This window comes from Rhineura floridana, chromosome 10 (assembly GCF_030035675.1).
Source record: "Rhineura floridana isolate rRhiFlo1 chromosome 10, rRhiFlo1.hap2, whole genome shotgun sequence".
Classification (NCBI taxonomy): domain Eukaryota; kingdom Metazoa; phylum Chordata; class Lepidosauria; order Squamata; family Rhineuridae; genus Rhineura; species Rhineura floridana.
The window spans coordinates 66,225,985-66,245,352 of NC_084489.1; the positions used below are offsets into that span (position 1 = coordinate 66,225,985).

General features: G+C 41.5%; 1 protein-coding gene across 26 annotated transcripts in view; it reads left to right on the plus strand.

The window, feature by feature from the left end:
* SVIL (supervillin) overlaps window positions 1–19,368 on the plus strand; it is a 196,345-nt gene that overhangs the window by 92,706 nt on the left and 84,271 nt on the right. For 19 of the 26 annotated variants that reach the window (XM_061586447.1, XM_061586448.1, XM_061586453.1 and 16 more), the window contains exons 2-6: window positions 2,545–2,611; window positions 10,541–10,632; window positions 15,930–15,987; window positions 16,127–16,278; window positions 17,962–18,619. The exons of 1 other annotated variant lie outside the window; for it this stretch is intronic. In XM_061586447.1, coding sequence (XP_061442431.1) covers window positions 2,545–2,611; window positions 10,541–10,632; window positions 15,930–15,987; window positions 16,127–16,278; window positions 17,962–18,619 — 1,027 coding nt within the window. Of the gene's footprint in view, window positions 1–2,544; window positions 2,612–3,497; window positions 3,551–9,091; window positions 9,193–9,467; window positions 9,555–10,540; window positions 10,633–15,929; window positions 15,988–16,126; window positions 16,279–17,961; window positions 18,620–19,368 lie in introns of those variants that run through there. 6 more of the 26 variants (XM_061586466.1, XM_061586468.1, XM_061586469.1 and 3 more) reach the window with 3 other exon arrangements.

Here is a 19,368-nt window from a genome sequence, read left to right on the forward strand (position 1 = left end):
AAGAAATAATGTTATTGCCTTCAATAAATATACCAAGAAATATATGCATAAATATATTAATTACTTTCCAATGAGGAGTTTTCATTATAATCCTGTGACTGTTCAAGGGATGGAGTATTGATACTTTTGCAGTGACTACTCAGTATTCTGGAGAGAATACGGGACGTGCTTTTTGGATTAACCACCAAAATAGCAGCCAACCCACTTGAGAGAGTCTTGAAAACAGAAATGCTTTAACCTCTGTTCAACATCTTTATGTACATTAAGTGCTGAATGCATGATTTTTGAGCTATAGGTTTATTTTCCCTCTTGAAACCTTTAACAAATAATGTCAAAAACATGTACCGTCTAGAGAACTCCACTAATGGAACTTACTGAGGCAAGATATCATAGCATATTGAAATTTGCTGTAGATTGAAAGGATAATGGCAAACAATGCACCATTATTTCAAGATGCTCTGTGCGTTGTAGTTATTCAGAATGGGATCATGGATAATGGAGAGTCAAGTCATAATACCACACAGGCCTTTTCTTCTTTGGCCTGATTCCCTTCTTCCTCCACATCCCTTAGTTGAGAGGCTCTCCTGTTTTGGCTGGGGACAGAGAGGAATTTTTTCTGTGGACTACTTGAGGCTTTCATGGTGAAGAGAGAGCCCCGTGCCAAAAGCCATGTTAGGTATACACCATTTAGATTTTCTATAAATTTTTTACACATGCCTGGCTTTAATTTAACCAAACTCATATACTGTTAGAGAATTATTAATAGCTGTTCTTTCCAATATACAAATATATTGTTTTTAAAGGCCATTCTTTTTCATTAAGATACTGAACTTCAAACAGAGTAATAATGGTGAATTACTTCTAATGTGTGTTTTGAATATTGGGCTGTGTCTTTGTTTTTGTTTTTTAGTTGCTTTTTCTAGGGTTAGTGTTATCCATTTTCTTACTTCAGGGAGAAAAAAAACTGGATATCACCATAGGAAGAAGCAGGAAACATAATGATGCCACCTTGCAGAATGACGTTTACTTGCTGACACGATTTCTTGTTACTGTCTGTTCCAGTTAACTGGAAACAATATTTTATTGACTACTTATATTTCCCCAGTCTTTTTGTACCCAGTCTTTCTATATACTGTTTAAAAAGCTTAGGAGTCACTTCAATGTGAAGGGGGGTGGGAGAGAAAGGGTGAGGGATCGTACTGTTCCTTAGCTTTATTTGAATCATCCAGACCATGTTTCTATTAAAACAAACAAACCAAGGGCTGTATCCAGCAGTGCTATTGCACAAGCAGAAGACTTCTGTTCTTGCAATGGGACTTACCTTCCCACCCTTGCAAGTTTCCTGTGCAGCCTCAACTTCTGGTCTAGAGGATTGTGGGATTCACTAGAGCAGATTTGGGGGCACAGGATGGGGAAGTCCCTTTGTATGAGCAGAAGCCTGTTGGGTACAATCGAGGCCCATCTAGCTTGCCTTCTATGTGCGCCGTGTATACAGACAGGAGTTGCCTAGGACCTGCTTTATTTATTTATTTATTTTTGCATTTATACCCCCCTTTCCTTCAAAGAGCTCAACGTGGACTGCATAGTACTCCCCCTCTCCATTTTATCCTCACAACAACCCTGTGAGGTAGCATCACCCAGTGAGCTTCATGGCCAAGCGGCGATTTGAATCCTGGTCTCCCAGGGTGTAGTCCAACACTCTCTTAACTACTTCACCACACTGGCTCTCAGAATCTACACTACATAAGAATGCAGGAAGCATTGGTTCCTCTAGTTCAGTATTGTCTACAGTATTACCTAGTTCAATATTGTCTACTGTAGGTACACCATTATTTGATATTTTCTGATGCAAATGTGAAGTATGAATAGTACACCTGTGGTTTTTTAAATGGAAACATGCCTGGGAATTCTGGATCAGAGAACATCAAAATGTGCATACAGCTTTAAGCCCCCCCAAAGTGTAATGTTTTTCATGTTTTCTAAAAGAATACCAGTTGCACCTAGAGCAATTATACCCATAGGCTGATATCCTATACACACTAAAGTCTACTGAAAACAATGAGACTTGTGACTGAGTAAATATGTACTCTTAAGAGTACTAAAACCCCAAACAGTGTGACACGTTCATGTTCTTAGTGACTCTACTTTTGGCTTCCTCTAGTTCACATGGAATGCTAAGCCAGCCTCTGGCTGTTTTCTTCTAGCTCGTTAAAGAGAGGAACAGGGTGGTCATATCATTTGGCTTACCATGATGTGCAAACTGGGCCACTGCAAAACCTATGCCATCTATAACAATTTTGCCCAGGTTGCCAACATGAGACATATTGCTCCTAGTTCTCTGTTGATAGTTCTGAGTCATGGTCTGTGTTCTGTTGCTGTCCTCTGTCCCCAGAATGGTTTGCTTTCATCATATGAACACCTAGTCATTGAGGTTCAGTCTGATTTGTTAGCCTCAAAGTATAAGGTAGACTATTCAAGCACTGGTGTGCTTTTTTCTCATTAAACCTTTTGTTGATGTGGTATAATTTCCCCCCTTTGTTCCAGATTTTGACAAAGAAAATTCGATCAGGTATAAGACTCCAAGATTACTCCAGAGAAGAAGGACACTAAGGTAAAACATTCTTAACAGTTCTTGGGTGTAACTGAGAATGAAGAACAACTGTTGACTTCATCACTGTATTATTTATATATTAGAACAACAAAGACTTATTGTAGCACCTTGGAGACCACCAGATTTTTAACACTGGTTCACACATCATGGTAAGCCCTGGTTTATAGTTTACTGTGGATCTTCTGAATTGCTGCTGGTTCACAAACAACATATGGTTATTAGTGTTGTCTGAGAACCATCACTCATGGTCTGTTTCTCTTTCATGAGCAGCAAACCAAGAACAAACCTTAGTTTTGTTTGTTTGGGGAAAACAAACTGTAAGTGCTGGTTTGCATGTTACACCAAGCCAGGGCTTATGGTGTGTTGTTTTTGACTCCAGGTAGGGCAGAGCAAAACAAGAGCAATTCAGCAGCAAAAGCTACCATGCTACTAGTTCGTAGTAAGCCATAAACCATGGCTTAATGTGATGGGCAAACCAGCCCATAGTGGCATAACATTTTAAGGGGCAGAGCCCACACTTAAGGTGCTTGAAGACTTGGTTTGCAGGGGGGGGAATTAAGAGTGGAGCCAAAAGCCATAAAATGTAAGAGGAACAGGAGGTTTGTGATGTTTCTGTGCAAAGTTCAAATAGAAATGTCACAAGCCTTCTGTACTTCATATTTCATGGTCTTGTGATTCCACTGTTGACATTTTTCATCCTGTATCTATGTGGGTGGGTAGGTGGGTGTCTCTCAATTGAAGGTAACTCTTTATGCATCTAAAGAAAAGGTTACTAACCAATCAAAACATGTCACAATAAACCTGTACATCTTTAAGATGCACAAGATTTGGTCTGTTGCAGCAAAAGCAATAAACATATCTACCCCTCTGATATTTATACAGTGCCATTTTGTGGATGACTCTTGAATGGTGGTCTTTGAGACAGACTTCAGCCTGTAGGTCAGAACATATTTTTGTTTACTGAGGTTCCAGCATATCCTTATTTCCAATATGGGTTTGGTCACCTTCTTTGCTTATGAGAATGACTAGTGTAACAGCATTACACTTAACAGAACATGTATTTGGAGATCTCAGAAGCTGGCACGTATTTAAATTTGCATGTACTGCAGTGCTCATCCATGTAAATTCCTCCTAGGAGTTAAGAAGGTGGCCAACCTTTTATTCTATTTTTTTTAAAGCTTCATATTCTACTTTTTGCATGGGACAGAGCAGATAACGACAGGTTTGGGTCTTGAAGGAGCATGCCTGGGCAATGAATGGAACTCCAACGAAATTCAGGAGCCAGAGCGGCACAAAGGAGACTAATTATCCATCTTTTGTTATTAGTGCTGTTATGTTTATGTGCATGGAAATACTTGGTGATGCTCCTTTAGTTGCTATGAAAGTTTGCCCATGCAGACAAGTTATCTTATGCTAAGTCATGCTATAAGTCCAGTCTCTTTTAGCATTGCCTAGGTGCAGTTGCTCTGAGAGATCTCAGACAGAGGTCCCTTTCCCAGCCATTTTAGTTGGAGAAGCCAGGGATTAAGACTGGGACCTTCTGCTTGCAAGTCACGTGTTCTACTGCTGAGTTGTGTCCCGTCCGCTGAGCTGTGGTCTTCCCACATAAAGAGGGATAGAGGAAAAAGGGACTCAAGATAAAAAAGTGTGTGAGTTTGTGTGTTAAAAATTGTACAGTGCATTTGTTTTTGTTAACTTTCTATGAAAGAGTCCAAGGTGATAGCTTCTTTGGATGTGTAGTACAACAAGCCAAAAAGACAAAATGCAATTTTCCTTGGTGTTTGAGTTAATAGTGTTGCTGGACTGTTGGGAATTGTAATTAGGTTAATAGGACAGATATTCAAAGACTGCATGTCACAGAAGGAGAGAGCAGCCCCCCTATCCTTTTTTTCTTAAAACATGCCCTCTTTGTCCAAAATTATTGTCAGCCCATCTAACAAGAGTGCGAGGCAGATAGCTTAGCAGTTTATTTAACATTAGCTAGTTTTGAAACAATAAATAATTGAAAGATTAGAAAGCCTAGTGCTTTGGGCCATGCTTTTAATGAGCATCTTGCAAATGCCAAAGTGCCATGGAAATATTTCCAGTTTGGTGTGTGGGTGTGTTTAAATGAAAAGTTAGAAACTGTAAGCTCTGGTACTTTATTGCCATCATCATTTTCATGAACGGTAATCACAACATTTCAAGCTGAAGAAGCTGGAAATGAGTTTTGTTGGGCTTCTGTGATGTATCATGTGCGGGGGTGGGGAGTAGGAGAATTTATATCATCACCTCTCTAATTCATGCCAGGAAGGGGATGCGATGACAAGAAAGATGAAGAACTGTAGATCATGCAGGCCTGCCCCAAATCATTAAATTAGAAAGCTGGGCATGGTTAGAAATCCAGCCTATACTGTCAGTAGTAAAATGTGAGCTTGTCTAGAACGGGTGGGCAGAAAGTGTGGGATGTACTGGTAGATCTCTGGGTGATTTGCAGTAGAACAGCAAGGATGTCTGACTCCCATTTATTTAATAGTAACAACATCTAGAAAGCTTTCCTCCCATAAATTAGGTTGCTGAAAAGGGAATATTAGAGGAAAACCAAAAGGAGATTTTTGGGTGAACTTGCTTCTGCTAGTGATCACAAATTCCTGGACTGAGCATCTTCTCAGAGGTTCTGGCATTTACACTGAGAATTATGTCCACTTGGCTCAGGCGCTATTCTCTTCCTCGCTTTGTTTGGTGGACCTCAAGATACTAGTAAAAAACAAAGTAGACCCTGCAAGTATGAGGTCCAGAATGGACAACTGGTCCCCTGCTTGATTTTATAGAATTAGGAATCTATTTATAACTTTAGAATGGGGTGTCTTTAGATGCCAGATCTTCTAGGGGTGGTTTTAAGTTTCACTACTAAATTAAGAGTTTATGCTGAAGCATTAAAAGTTAAGCATAATCAGAAAAACTGACAGCCATAGAGCCAAAGGGGCTTTTTCCAACTAGTTGGAGAAAATAAAATTTAAATTCTATTCTGTTGACATCATTCAAGGATGTTTCTGAACATGCTGTGCTGTAGCTGGGATGCACATTTTTCTGTAACCTCATGAGGGTTACATTTACTCTTTAGAACTGCATCAGTGTTCACATGAGAGATTGTCATGCATCTTTAATGAAAATTACACACAGAAATTTATCAGGATTGACCTCGAAGTCTGGGGTGTATAGTTAACTTTTAAAATAAATGGATTAACCCCCTAATCAAGAGCATGCCCATAACTTTTTCAAATTTAATTTTGTATTAATTTCCCCTGTAATCAGCGCAGCCGTACTTATAGAGGTGGCCTCTAACCCTTTGCATTGCAGTAGTGATAGGCAAGCTGCTGCAGTCCAGAAGAATATAACTTCCATCAGCCTCAACCAGTATGGCCAACACACAAGGTTTTTAAACATGGATTTGTTTAGAGAACTAAACTTCTCTACCCTCCATCAAAATATGTAAAGGCTGGTCTGTTCCCACCCTTTTTTATATGGATTAAGTGGGAATTTTAAACTCCATTAGCTGTTCAGAATACAGAAGCTTGGGTGGTATTTAAGTCATTGTGGATTAATTACCATGGAGTTCAAGGATGTCATTTTGTGTCTGTAATTTATTATTGCCAAACCAGTGACATTTAAAATAATGCCAGCTGACTTTATTACTTATTTTTTTGACATCCCTGGACTGTCCTTTGTACATGTTCTTATAGCACGTGCCTCCTTTGGCTGGATTCAGACTTGGGACTTTTACTTCAAAACTTAATATCCTGCCTTTCCATTCAAAGAATCCACAAGGATAAAAGCAATACATAGTAAATCAACGGACAGAAGCAAAACAATAAAGCCAACACGCTGACCTGGCGTGTATTACAGAGACCTGGTTGGATGAGGCTGGGGGAGTTAATCTCTCTCAGCTTTGTCCCCCTGGTTTCTCTGTACACCAGCAGGCTAGACCTGGGGGACAGGGAGGTGGAGTCGCAGTGATCTTTCGAAATACCATCTACCTGACCAGGTACCCTCTTCCACAGTCCTCAGGGTTCGAATGCGTTTTTTTGAAGCTGGGTGCTCAGGACAAAATAGGGATTCTGTTGGTGTACCGCCCACCCTGCTGCCCAACTGTCTCCCTTCCTGAGCTAACTGAGGTAATCTCGGGGTTGATACTGGAGTCTACCAGGCTTGTGGTACTGGGCGACTTCAATGTCCACGCCGATGTTGCCCTTTCTGGAGTGGCTCAGGAGTTCATGGCCTCCATGACAACCATGGGTTTGTCCCAAATAATATCTGGCCCCACTCACGCTGCTGGTCATACTTTGGACCTTGTCTTCTCTGCTAGACGAGATGTTTGTGATCTTGGTGTGGAGGAACTTTCATTAGTTCCGTTGTCATGGACAGATCACTACCTGGTTAGTTTTCGACTCACTGTGACTCAGAACCTCCGCAGGGGTGGGGGACCAATTAGAATGGTCCGCCCCAGGAGACTGATGGATCCGGATGGTTTTCTGATGGCCCTTGGGGATTTTCCGGTCACCTCGGCAGGTGATTCTGTCGAAGCCTTGGTCGACCTTTGGAATGAAGAAATGACCAGGGCGGTGGACACAATCGCCCCTAAGCGCCTCCTTTCATGGATTGGAACCAAATCGGCTCCTTGGTTTACTGGAGAACTGGTGATGATGAAACGTGAAAGACGGAGACTAGAGCGACGTTGGCGGAAAACTCTGAACGAATCTGATCAAACACAGGCTAGAGCCTACTTAAAAACCTATTCCATAGCAGTGAGGACCCAGAAGAAACTCTTCTTCTCCGCCTCTATTGCATCCGCTGAATCTCGCCCGGCGGAATTGTTTCGAGTTGTCAAGGGTCTTTTAAATTCTGACCCTCATGAATATGTTGACCACTCTATAACCCGTTGCCATGAGTTTGCATGTTATTTTGCAAACAAAGTCGCTCAGATTCGTTCTGACTTAGACGCCAAGATTAATACAGTCTCTATGGATGTAACTTCGGCTCCTGCTTGCTTAATTAGAATGGATTCTTTTCAGCTTGTTCAACCCGAGGATGTGGACAGAATCCTTGGAGAAGTACGTCCCATCACGTGCATGTTAGATCCTTGCCCTTCCTGGCTTATAAAAACTGCCAGAGAGGGACTGGTTAAGTGGGTCATGGAAGTGATTAATGCCTCTTTGGGACAGGGCAGCATACCGTCCTGTCTAAAGGAGGCAGTAATAAGACCTTTACTGAAAAAACCTTCCTTGGACCCCCTGTTATTAGGTAATTACCGCCCAGTATCTAATATTCCTTTTCTTGGCAAGATAATAGAGCGGGTGGTGACTGCTCAGCTCCAGGGATTTTTGGATGAGACGGACTATCTAGATCCAGCTCAGTCTGGTTTCAGGCCAGGTTGTGGAACTGAGACGGCCTTGGTCGCCTTGGTGGATGACCTTCGCAGAGAGCTGGACAGGGGGAGTGTGTCCCTGTTGGTTTTACTGGATCTCTCAGCTGCTTTCGATACCATCGACCATGGTATCCTTCTGGGCCGCCTCGCTGGGATGGGACTTGGAGGAGGCACGGTAATACGGTGGCTCCGGTCCTTCCTGGAGGAACGAACCCAGAAGGTGGTTATGGGGGACTCCTGTTCGACCACCTGGCCATTGACCTATGGGGTCCCACAGGGTTCAGTTTTGTCCCCCATGTTATTTAATATCTACATGAAACTGCTGGGAGAGGTTATCCGGAGTTTTGGGGTTCGGTGCCACCAATATGCAGATGACACCCAACTCTATCTCTCCTTTCCACCTGATGAAACCAAGGAAGCCGTCCAGGTTCTCAACCGATGCCTGGTATCAGTGATGGACTGGATGGGAGCGAACAAGCTGAAATTAAATCCTGACAAGACAGAGGTGCTCCTCGTCAGTCGGAAGGCGGAGCAGGGAATAGGGATTCAACTTGTGCTGGATGGGGTTACACTCCCCCTGAAATCACAGGTTCGCAGTTTGGGAGTGCTCCTGGACTCGGCTCTGACTCTGGAGGCACAGGTCTCGGCTGTGGCTAGGAGTGCTTTCGCTCAATTAAGATTGGTGCGCCAACTGCGCCCGTTCCTTGACCAGTCAGACTTGACCATGGTGACACATGCCTTAGTTACATCCCGATTAGACTACTGTAACGCGCTCTACGTGGGGCTGCCCCTGAAGACTGCTCGGAAACTGAAATTGGTACAAAGAGCTGCAGCCAGGATGTTAACTGGGGCGGGATATAGAGAACATACAACCCCGCTGTTGTATCAGCTCCACTGGTTGCCCATTTGTTTCCGGGCACAATTCAAGGTGCTGGTTTTGACCTATAAAGCCTTATACGGCTTAGGTCCAGGCTATCTGTCAGAGCGCCTCTCCCTCTATGAACCTGCTCGGACTTTAAGATCTTCCAGCGAGACTCTACTTATAACCCCTTCCTTCCTGCAACTTCATCTTGCAGAGACACAGAATAGGGCTTTTTCGGTGGCCGCCCCTAGACTGTGGAACTCTCTCCCTATTGAGGTCCGGTTGGCTTCCTCATTATCAAATTTTCGTGCACAGGTGAAGACTGTTCTATTTAGACGGGCTTTTAACCAATGTAGTTAGTTTTAACCTATGTTTATTTAATTCCATTTTAAATTGCTTAAACTGAATATCATGTTTATTAATTATTGCTGTTTTAATGTTTTAATGTAAGCCGCCCTGAGTTCCTCGGAAAAAGGGCGGGATATAAATATTTTAAATAAATAAATAATAAATAAACAGCTCATAAAAGGACATAAAAGCCATGATGTCATTTACAAGTGTAGAAAAATGGGATTATCTTGATTTGGCAGTTCAAATGACAGTGAAGGCACCAGGCAGACTTCCCTAGGGCAGGAGTTCCAGAGCCAGGGAATATAACGGAAAAAGCCTTCTTTCTGGTAAGCATCTGGTTCGATTCTGATAGTTCAGGAAACTGCAGATCTAGGTACCCTCATCCTAGACTGTTAGGTCTTTAAAGGTAATAATTATACCTGGAAACAAATCAAGAAACAGTGAAATTTTCAGAATTGGAGTGGTATCACTTGGTGGGATATAATCAGAGCTTGGAAAAGTTACTTTTTTTGAACTACAACTCCCATCAGCCCCAGCCACCATGGCCACTGGATTGGGCTGATGGGAGCTGTAGTTCAAAAAAAACAACTTTTCTAAGCTCTGGCTATAATCAACCGCCTGGGTACCTTGCATGTGTAAGCAGATGTAGTTCTTGTAGGTATCAGTAGCTTTGCAGGGAAGTATGTGTGTTTGTGCAAAAACAAACGGTCCTGTAAAACAGCATGACAATACAGTGCAGCCAGGAGTTATAGAAGATCAAAATCAAGAAATATGGATGGATGCTGTGCATTAACCTGAATGACTGATAAATGGCTGGAGAATTTCTGATTCTGGAAGATTATGGGCAGTGCAGTAGCTAAGATCTAGGCCAGCTTTCCCCAACCTGGTGCCCTCCAGATTTTTTCACTACAACTCTGATTATCCCTGAGATTTGGCCATAACGGCAGGGATTGATGGAGTCTAACAGCAGCTGGGGGTAACCAGGTTGGGGAAGACTGGTTTAGACTATGAATAATAAAACCATGGCCAGAAAAACAAAGGTGTGTTTGTGAGAAGGTTAGCATCTGTATTATGAGGTATGAAATTCCACACTAAGAAAACAAGAATCAGAAAAACTAAGGAGGGCACAATGTAGGATGAAATATTGACTGTAGACAATGATAGGCTAATGCTGTAGGCTATCCAAATACTCTTTAGTTACAGCACTAATGTTTCTAATAGGAAAAAAAATCCCCGCCTCTCTGCCATAGTGAAACTTGATTAATAGTGGAGTCTTCCATAGTTAAGTTAAATGATGGTGGTGACGTTTCAGTTTTCAGAAAGAGTTTTCATTTGAAGATAAAGAAGAGCTTGCAGACAGCACTAAGGATATCGATGCCAACCTTTTAGCGGTGCTGCCAAAAGGTAGGTACAGAGTTGGTTTTTTTGTATACCTGCTTGTGAAAGTGCCACTTTGAAGATTTGTCATAGATGTACCTTCTTTGTAAACAACATCTGAGTTCCATTCCTGAAATATTTGTATTGAAGGCAGAGGATTCATTCTGAAAGTATAGTTCTAGATCATGCAAAATTCTGACATCAAAATTAATTGTTCAACTTTTACCTCAGTGTATGAAATCTCCATTCATCTCCCTACCCCCCATCCCAAAGCAGCTGAAAACTTGAAATCCAGTGCCAGCTCCAGGCAAGATGCCCTCCCTGAGCCTCCCTCCCTGTGGACCCCCTTGTCCTCCCCAGTGTTCCCACTGCCCTTTCATTGTCCCTCTCCCTCTGGGCCCAATCAACATAGCTGCCTAGAGGACAGGAAGGATGTGAAAGATACTGCTGTATCTTCTCAATACTTGCATACAGTAATACCTCAGTTACCAAATCCTCCAGGAAGGAAGCTGTTTTTAAGGAAGGCTTTTTTTAAAGTGGAACTGACTACTTGATAAACTTTCAAGCCTGTGCATTTGCTTTAAGGAGAAACTGATCAGCCTGTGTATTTGCTTCCCTATCAATAAACTGATATGCCTGTCCCTTTGTTTTGCTAGGGTGAAACTGACCAGCCTATGTGTTTGCTTTGCATTAAAGAGATCTCTAGCTTTCTCCCAGGGCTGTGGAGGGAAGGATCCAATAGGATTCAGATGAGGGGAAGGAGGGGGAGTGGGTGGGTGCTGGGTAGGCACCCTTTAAAGCCCCTATTGAAGCTGCCTCCACCATCAATGAGCGGGTGTAGGAACCTATCCCTATTCTTTCCATGTTATTCCTGTCTCTGGTACCAACGTTTCTGTTAAAGAAGTGATGTGGAGGAATGCATCTACTTTGTTAATTGATGCATTACTGTACTCAGAGAGGGTAGGTGGTTAGACATTCTGCAAGTAGCTCTGGGGAGACAACAATGAAACCCCTGCATGGCTGTGGACCTTGGTAGGTGCCCAACAATGCCTACTTCTGACACCGGACCTGATAAGGTCCCCAGGATCTTTCCTGTTTATGTCTATGTAAAAAACAAATAGCAACACAGTGAAATGTTACACATAGAGGAGTTTATGTGAATGTTATTTGCAGAGTAGCTTATGTGAATGTTTAGTTAACTTCTGTCTTTAGGCCTCCATACCTGATTGCCTTTACCTAGAATCAGCTCTTGTAAAGATCTCTCATTCACTCACTTGCCTAAAAGAGGACCATACATCCACTTCAGTGGAGGCTGTTCCTTTAGGGTGAATAGAGCACTGCCCCACGAACCTCAGTCTGCCCTCAGGCAGCCCCCACCTGCCTGCCTTCTCACTTACAGTCAGTCTGAGAAGTGGCTCCGCCTCTGGTTCCACTTCCTCTTGGTCTCCCTGCTTTCTACCCTACCAGTCCCAATGGGCACCAGCCACCACTGGTCCACTAAGACCTCCAAAGACAAACTGCTAAATTCAGGCTGAACAGAAGGCTGCAAGCACAGAGCAGCTGCATTGCAAGAGCTCTTGTGGAGAAGTAGCTCCAGATAACTCTGAATGAGCTGAGCTGCATACTGCTAGATAGGACAATGACCATTCTCCAGGGATCACTACTTAAGTCTGGCTTGGGGGGGGGGGAATGGAGAGCCTCTTTCTGACCGCATTATCCTTGCCTCAGGGCTAGTCCATTCTACTCCAGAACTTTCCCACTTGTCTTCCCAAGTCTACATTGCCACAGTACTTCACCAAAAACTGTGTATAATCCAAGTTCTTTCCAATGTTGTTTAAGTTTCCACAGCATAATGAAATGGGCTCAGAGTGATGCACAAAGAAATAAGTAAATTTGTTTGCATGAAATTGATGTGGGATTTAGGTGTCGTTTTTGAAAAAGAATTGGTGATGTGGAATTCTTGATTTAGACTTGCCTGTGCCTTCCCCTTGTAGAAGGAACTGCAAAAGGCCTTTAATTTTGCTCTTAAAATAGACTGCCCAGCACTGTCATATGACTTGTATCTAAGTGAATCCCTTCTCCTATCCCAAAGAGTTTTTCCATAATGTGGGACACTTGTTAGTATGATAGGGAAACCGTTCCTTCCTGAAATTTAGTGCTGCTTGACAGACACAAAATATAGGCAGAGAGATAAAGATACTTTCTGTGTGCTTTAAAAAAAAAAGTCCTTGGAACATATCTAGGACTTTTTTGGCAGATGCATATTTCACCTGCTAAAATGTAATGAGTGTCTTGTGTAAAAAAGAAGAAGAAGTCTTTAACACTATATGGCTTTCAAAACTAAGATATTTCTAATGTAATTTATTGCAGAATAACCCAGTTTTAAGTACCCTGAACATCATTTGAAAATAGATTCTGAAGTCTGAAGACCTGTTGCTTATGGGAAGGGTTGTCACTTACATGATCCTTGGGACTAAGTGACTTAAAGCAAAGCTGGTGCAAATACACATCCGTCCATACTGCTTTAAAAATGTTGCTTCCTCTCTTGCTAGTGTTCCCTATTTTGCAGCTGTGCTGCGATAACGTATGCAACTCAGATGTACCCTAGATAGTCCAAAATTTATGTTGATGTTTAGACTGGCCCAGCATGCCTGAGTGAAATTGTATACCTCTCAATGAGATTCATGAAAAAAGTGGACATGCAGGTGGTTTGCACTGATAACATATACATTACAGGAGGAGCAGAACTCAATTGACCTGGTTTTTCAGGCATTTACTAGTATCTGTGGGAATAAAATACTTTCAAACATCAGCGAATGTGAATTTTTCTTAAATGCAGCATACAGAACGGGTGAGGAGCCTGTGGTTGTTGGACTCTCCCAATCCCCATCCATTCCAGCCAGCATGTCCAAAGGTTAGGGATGGTAGGAGTTGTAGACCAGCAACATCTGGAGGGCCACAAGTTTCCCCACCCATGATACAGAGGAACTTTATTCTGGCAGGCTACCTGTCATTTCACATCACAGGGGGATGGGGACAAATTTGCCTTAGGAGTGTCTCTAGTCATGTGTTAACCTATGTAACTGATATAACTGTCTGGAATCTCAAGTGTGGAAAAAGTGCAGCACTGCACAGGCTAGATCTGTGCTATTTTTATCTCAGTCTTGCTTGGGAAGGTGTTGCGGAGATACTCCATGAGGCCATTGCTATCATTTAGGCATGTAAAACAGTAGTAGAACCTAGAGCACTAATAGCCCCAGCAGAAAACCATTGCATTAGTAGAGTAGGGTTTTTTTAACCTATCAGCAGGATATGCACCAGGATACATATCTTCTAGTACTACATAGCATGGCAGGGGTAGGCCTCAGTGGAATGGGAAGCCCCTATGTTTTTCCTTCTTCCCTTCCTCCAAGGCAAGGCTTGAACAGGACTACAAATCTCTTATGGTACCTAGGGACCTGAACAAGAGCACTTCCCCATAGAGAAGGCACACCACAGCATTTTGTTGCAGGTCTTGCTTATCAGTGAACTCTTAGGGTGGTTGTTTCAGTGAAGTGGTGACTTGTAGTTCATTAAAAAAAACACCTGGCTGTGTCTATATATAAAGTACGGTGATGGCTCCATTGATAGCAATAAAAAGTTTATGTTCTAAGCCTGCACCTAAAGAACAGTTAGCTATGCATAGGTGTTATTTATGTAACAGGTCCTTGGCTCATGTACCTAAACATGTGGACTGAAATAAAATCTATCCAAAGCACCCTTAAAAACCTATGCTTAGGGCTGCCAAGCATGTAGTGTGTTAGTGGTCCAAGAAGTAAAATGATTCTGTCAAGTAATCAGGGTTGAGTGGGAAAAGTCAGTAAGAGCCAGATGCTTGATAGACTCATTCCTAATCTGCTATGTCCTGACTCCACAGGGTTCTCCCAGCCCCCAGCAAATCACAAGCTCTGATCTTGGCTTTCCTCCTGACTTGCCAGGTTCTGATTTTGCTATGATCCTGAGCACTGTCTGTCAAGCACTACACTATTTTTTATCTGTTTTGTGTGGAATGGAGGGAAATAGAGGCTCCGTGAACACGGCTGGGCAAGCCGCAGTGTCAAATGCGGCTATTACCTTAAGTTTGGCTCAGTTGCCCTGCTTTGGGCTCTACCTTAGGCAGAAGAGAAATGGGTTGGAGCTGGGGCTCTGGCTTTTCGGTGGTAGCACCCCAGTTGTGGAATACTGTCCCAGTGAACTCTAGCTGACACAGATGCATCCATTTTTTTTTGGTGTCTGGTGAAATCATTGCTGTTCTCCTAGGCTTTTTAATGTCTCATCTTTATCTTTGTTTTGTTGTTTTCATTGCTACTGTTACACACACACACAGAGAGAGAGAGAGAGCTTCTGTTGTTATGTGAAAGTTAAATATAATTATGTGTGCTTTATTTCAAGCGTTATCGTTCTCCCTAGTTGTCTTAGAAGCCTTTTGCTGAAAGGCAGCCTAAAATCCATTAAATAAACAAAAGTTAATTTTATTATCTCTAAGCTAAATGGAGAAGCAACTAAAAATTGTCTGGGGTTAGAGAGCTGATTTGCAGAATCCATGTAGTCCACATGTTTCTCCTGGAAGTTTAATGGCATCAAATAGCATGAGCCATATGAAGCTGTCACATACCCAGTTAGACTATTGGTCCATGTCGCCTAGTATTGTCTGCTGTGAGACAGTTTCTCCAAAAGCAAAGTTACAGAGAGGCTGTTCCTAGTCCTGCTGCCTGTGAGCAGGCTGCAAAACAGTTGTGGTTTGCACAATTCATTCACCATCGAAGCAAGATCTCCTGTATCACTTTTTAAAATAATTGCTTCCCCATTGAGAGTGGCTAAATTTGAAAAAGATAGCGAATGTCTGCTGTTTGAAGGAACACATAGCTCTGGTAACTTCAGAAGAGAAGCTATAGGGAAGTGACTGCACAGCAACTTGCTCGCTCTGTGATAAGTCATTATCTGGCCATGCATGATCATGGAACATTCTGAACAGGAATTAGAACTCTGGTAGTATTCTGCTATTTGTGGTTTGCAAAGTTAATAGTCTGGCTTTTCTTAAAGCCAGTTGCTCTCTGACTTTACAGTTTGCAAGTAACTGCCTTGTAAAAATCTATAGGTTGTATCTGATTAAGTTTTTACTCAAGAGTAGACCCATTAAAATTAATGGACCTAAGATAGTCATACCCATTAATTTCATTGGGTCTATTCTGTGTATTACTGACTTTGGATACAGCTCTAGACCTCTGTGTTCACAAAGTGCATAGTTTCTAATATTTATTTTGTGGGTTTTTGTTTTGCTTTAGTTTCTGAATTAAGAAAACTCTTTGAACCGAACAGGCAGGATACCTTGGAAATGAAAAGGTAAATTCTACATCTTCCTTTATATTTCTCAAAGTATAGATGACATTGCAAAAGATTATTACTTTTGTCACACTTTAGGATGAATTTCCTTTTTTTAGAGCATATTTCTGGCATAACCTCTTGTTTTCATCTTTCTCAGGAAAGAGAGGATAGCTAGGCGTTTAGAGGGAATTGAAAATGACACTCAGCCCGTCCTTTTGCAAAACTGCCCGGGATTGGTTACCCATCGTTTGCTAGAAGAAGATACACCAAGATACACGCGTGCAACAGATCCATATAGTCCTCACTTCAGTAAGAAATATATTGGTAATATATGTTGTCCTTAGCTAGGGATGGAAGAATTTGTCCATTTCACTTCTATCCATTTCTCATCTTTCCATTCCCAAATTGAGTTTTGCACATTTCTGCAGCAATTTGTGATTTTTTTTTTTAAAAAACCTCATAAAAATTCTTCAGCATTTTAGTGCAAATCCCTTCTAATAAATTTTTGTAGGTAGTTTTGACTCATGTACAAATTTCTTCAAACAATTTCCCCCATCTAAAGCATTTTTGAATGTTCTTTTCACTCATATGTTCATTTTTATGCACACTTTCCCTAACATATGCATTTTTGTAAATATTAGTTGGAGACTGCATTGCAAAATTTGGTTAAGTGTAAATTTCAAAGGCTGGCTGTGTTTTGGTTCTCATATTTTTTTCAGAACGTTTAAATTTGACTTCAAATGCAAACTGAATCGAATTTCTCCTCCATCATCCTTAGACAAGCATTATAGCAGATTTGGGCTAGTAGAAGCTTTGCCTAAATATGAATGAGCATTATCAAGTTTTATTCCCTTTATGTTTTAAAGGGCAACTGGTATAAAATATCTTCAACCCTTTTCTTTTATGTCTTTATTCTATTGTTGTGTCTACCACCACAAAGAAGTGCATGGCTTTAAAAGGAGCTCAGTCAAATTCATGTCTATCAACTATTAACCATGAAAGTGATATGGAACCTACATGTTTTAGGAGGTCAGCAGAGAGCTGTTCATGTGCAGTTTGTGGGCTTCCCATAGGCATATGTTTGGCCGCTATATGAAACAGGATGCTAGACTAGATAGATCCTTGGTCTGATCCAGGAGGACTCTTCTTAGGCTCTTCAGTATTAGTTTTTCAAAAATACAAGTCATGCTTAAAAATAGGCATTTTCTAACTGTAGGGATCTGTAGAACTGGTAAATAGTGAGGATGCTCAACTGTACTATTTTTCTAGGATTTTATCAGCCCAGGGTATACATAGTGGTATTCTATTTAGAACGTAATCACTGAAATAAAAGACACAGCTTACAGATGATTTCCATTATATTTTGGTGTAATGTATAGCAACGAGTGAACTCAGTTTGGTTTCAAAATGGAAGAGTAACTACACATATTCTTGGACGACTCACAGGGGATGGGGAAAAGTTACAAGTTCTAAATTTACTCCTCATGTTCATTGTGCTGTATTAAGTTGGTTTAAAACTTCATCTGTTTTTAACCCCAAGTCCTGAATAACTGCTATTTACACAGAGATAAGCAAATGTCTCTAAGGGAAATGTTTAAGGCTCCAAGCACTAGTGGGCAAGCCCAGTGAAGCTCCTGAAGCTTGGGAGGAACAAAACCCCAAAACACTTTTAACCAAGCTGTGGGGAGCTTCCTAACCTAAAAGCAATTATCAGAGGCAAAGGCTTATTAAAGGCTCTGCAAGCTGTTACCCTAGCCTATATTTCCTTGACCTCTTTAGCATATAGTGAGACTTTTTAGAGAGACAAAAGACTTACTTGCAGATTCCTTAGTGCCCCTTATAGATATTAAAATTTGCACTGAACACTAAGGCATCTGGAAGAGAGTCATAAAAAAGTGGATGATTGCCAGGATAATATGTAAAGCTCTGTAGGACTTTTTAAAAAGAAAAAAAGGAAAACTGCTGACTATCCTAACAATTCTTCTGTTATAGGAAGGTCAAATGAAGAAGAAAATTCAGATTCTTCAGTAGAGAATCAGTCTAGATCCAGATATCGAGCAGAATCCACTAGCGGAAAAACAAAGCCACCTTCTTACAATCCTTTAGTCATGGATTCCCAGGAACTCGAGTCCAAAGCAGAAAGGATAGCTAGGTACAAAGCAGAGAGACGTCGCCAGTTGGCTGAAAAATATGGACTTTCAATAGATTCAGATGTGGACACAGAATATTTTTCCAAATACACCAGGGTAAAGAAAGATGAAGATGTGGCTGAGAAGAGAATACCAAAGAATGAGAAAAAAGAGGATGAAAGTAAAGATTTTAGTTCTGTGTATTCAGTGACAACAGAGAACAAGGAGACGAGGAATGCTGCTTCAGAGTCCAAGGAAAATTCTGGGCTTGAGAGATCAAGTTCTCCAAAAAAAGAAAAATTGTATTTGAAGGAGGACTATGAGATAGAAGCTCCAGAGCCTGGTTCCAATAGACATGATCTACCCTCTGCATCAGAGAATTCCACATCCTTCCCATTTATGGGCTATGACTCCTCCCTAACTGAAGTGCCAAGTTCGCCAAAGCAAACTTGCAGGGTTTCCCTTTCTTCACCAAAGCAGCTAGCTTCACCAAGTCATTTCCTCAGCGACAGCAGATTAGGGTAAGTGCGCTGTTACTGTTTTATATTGGCATCACTGCTGGTTTATATGGTATACCTGCTCCAAGGACTTTGTCATCATCACATTCTAACTTTAAGATAATGCAATGAGGAGGAGGTTGAGCAGGAAGGAAATGGCAAGAGATTTACCCACACATCAAGAAGTGTGGATTAGTGTGACCACACATACACTGCACTTACTTCTGGTGTTATTAGAATAAGAACAATTGGAATTTTGGGAAGGAATTTGAAATATAACACAGAATGCCTGGCATAAATTTTATGCTTGGAATACTCCTTGAAAAGGCAGCAATGGAGAATGGTTGAAATCCACTAAGGAAGCAGGTAGTGTTGATGTTAACTGTGAACAGGATCAAAGGTAGCGACAGCTGATCAAATGTAGGCTTCTGCAAGGCTGAGAACCACCAGGAGAGTTATGAGAAGTTTGAGTTCAGTGCAGAAATAGGGAACAACTTAAGGGAAAGAGTTCTGAAAAGCAGTTGACCTAATAACAAGGAATCTGCCCTTTAAAATGCACTTATGGAATTTGATAAGAAAAAATAAATTCTGCAAATCCTCCAGTTACCACACATAAAACCCAGTGTAAATGTTAAACAGTGCACATCAATTCAAAGTGAGTACCATATATTCTGGCGTATAAGACGACTTTTTAACCCAGGAAAATCTTCACAAAAGTTGGGGGTCGTCTTATACGCCGGGTGTCGTCTTATACGCCGGAATATAGTATTTCT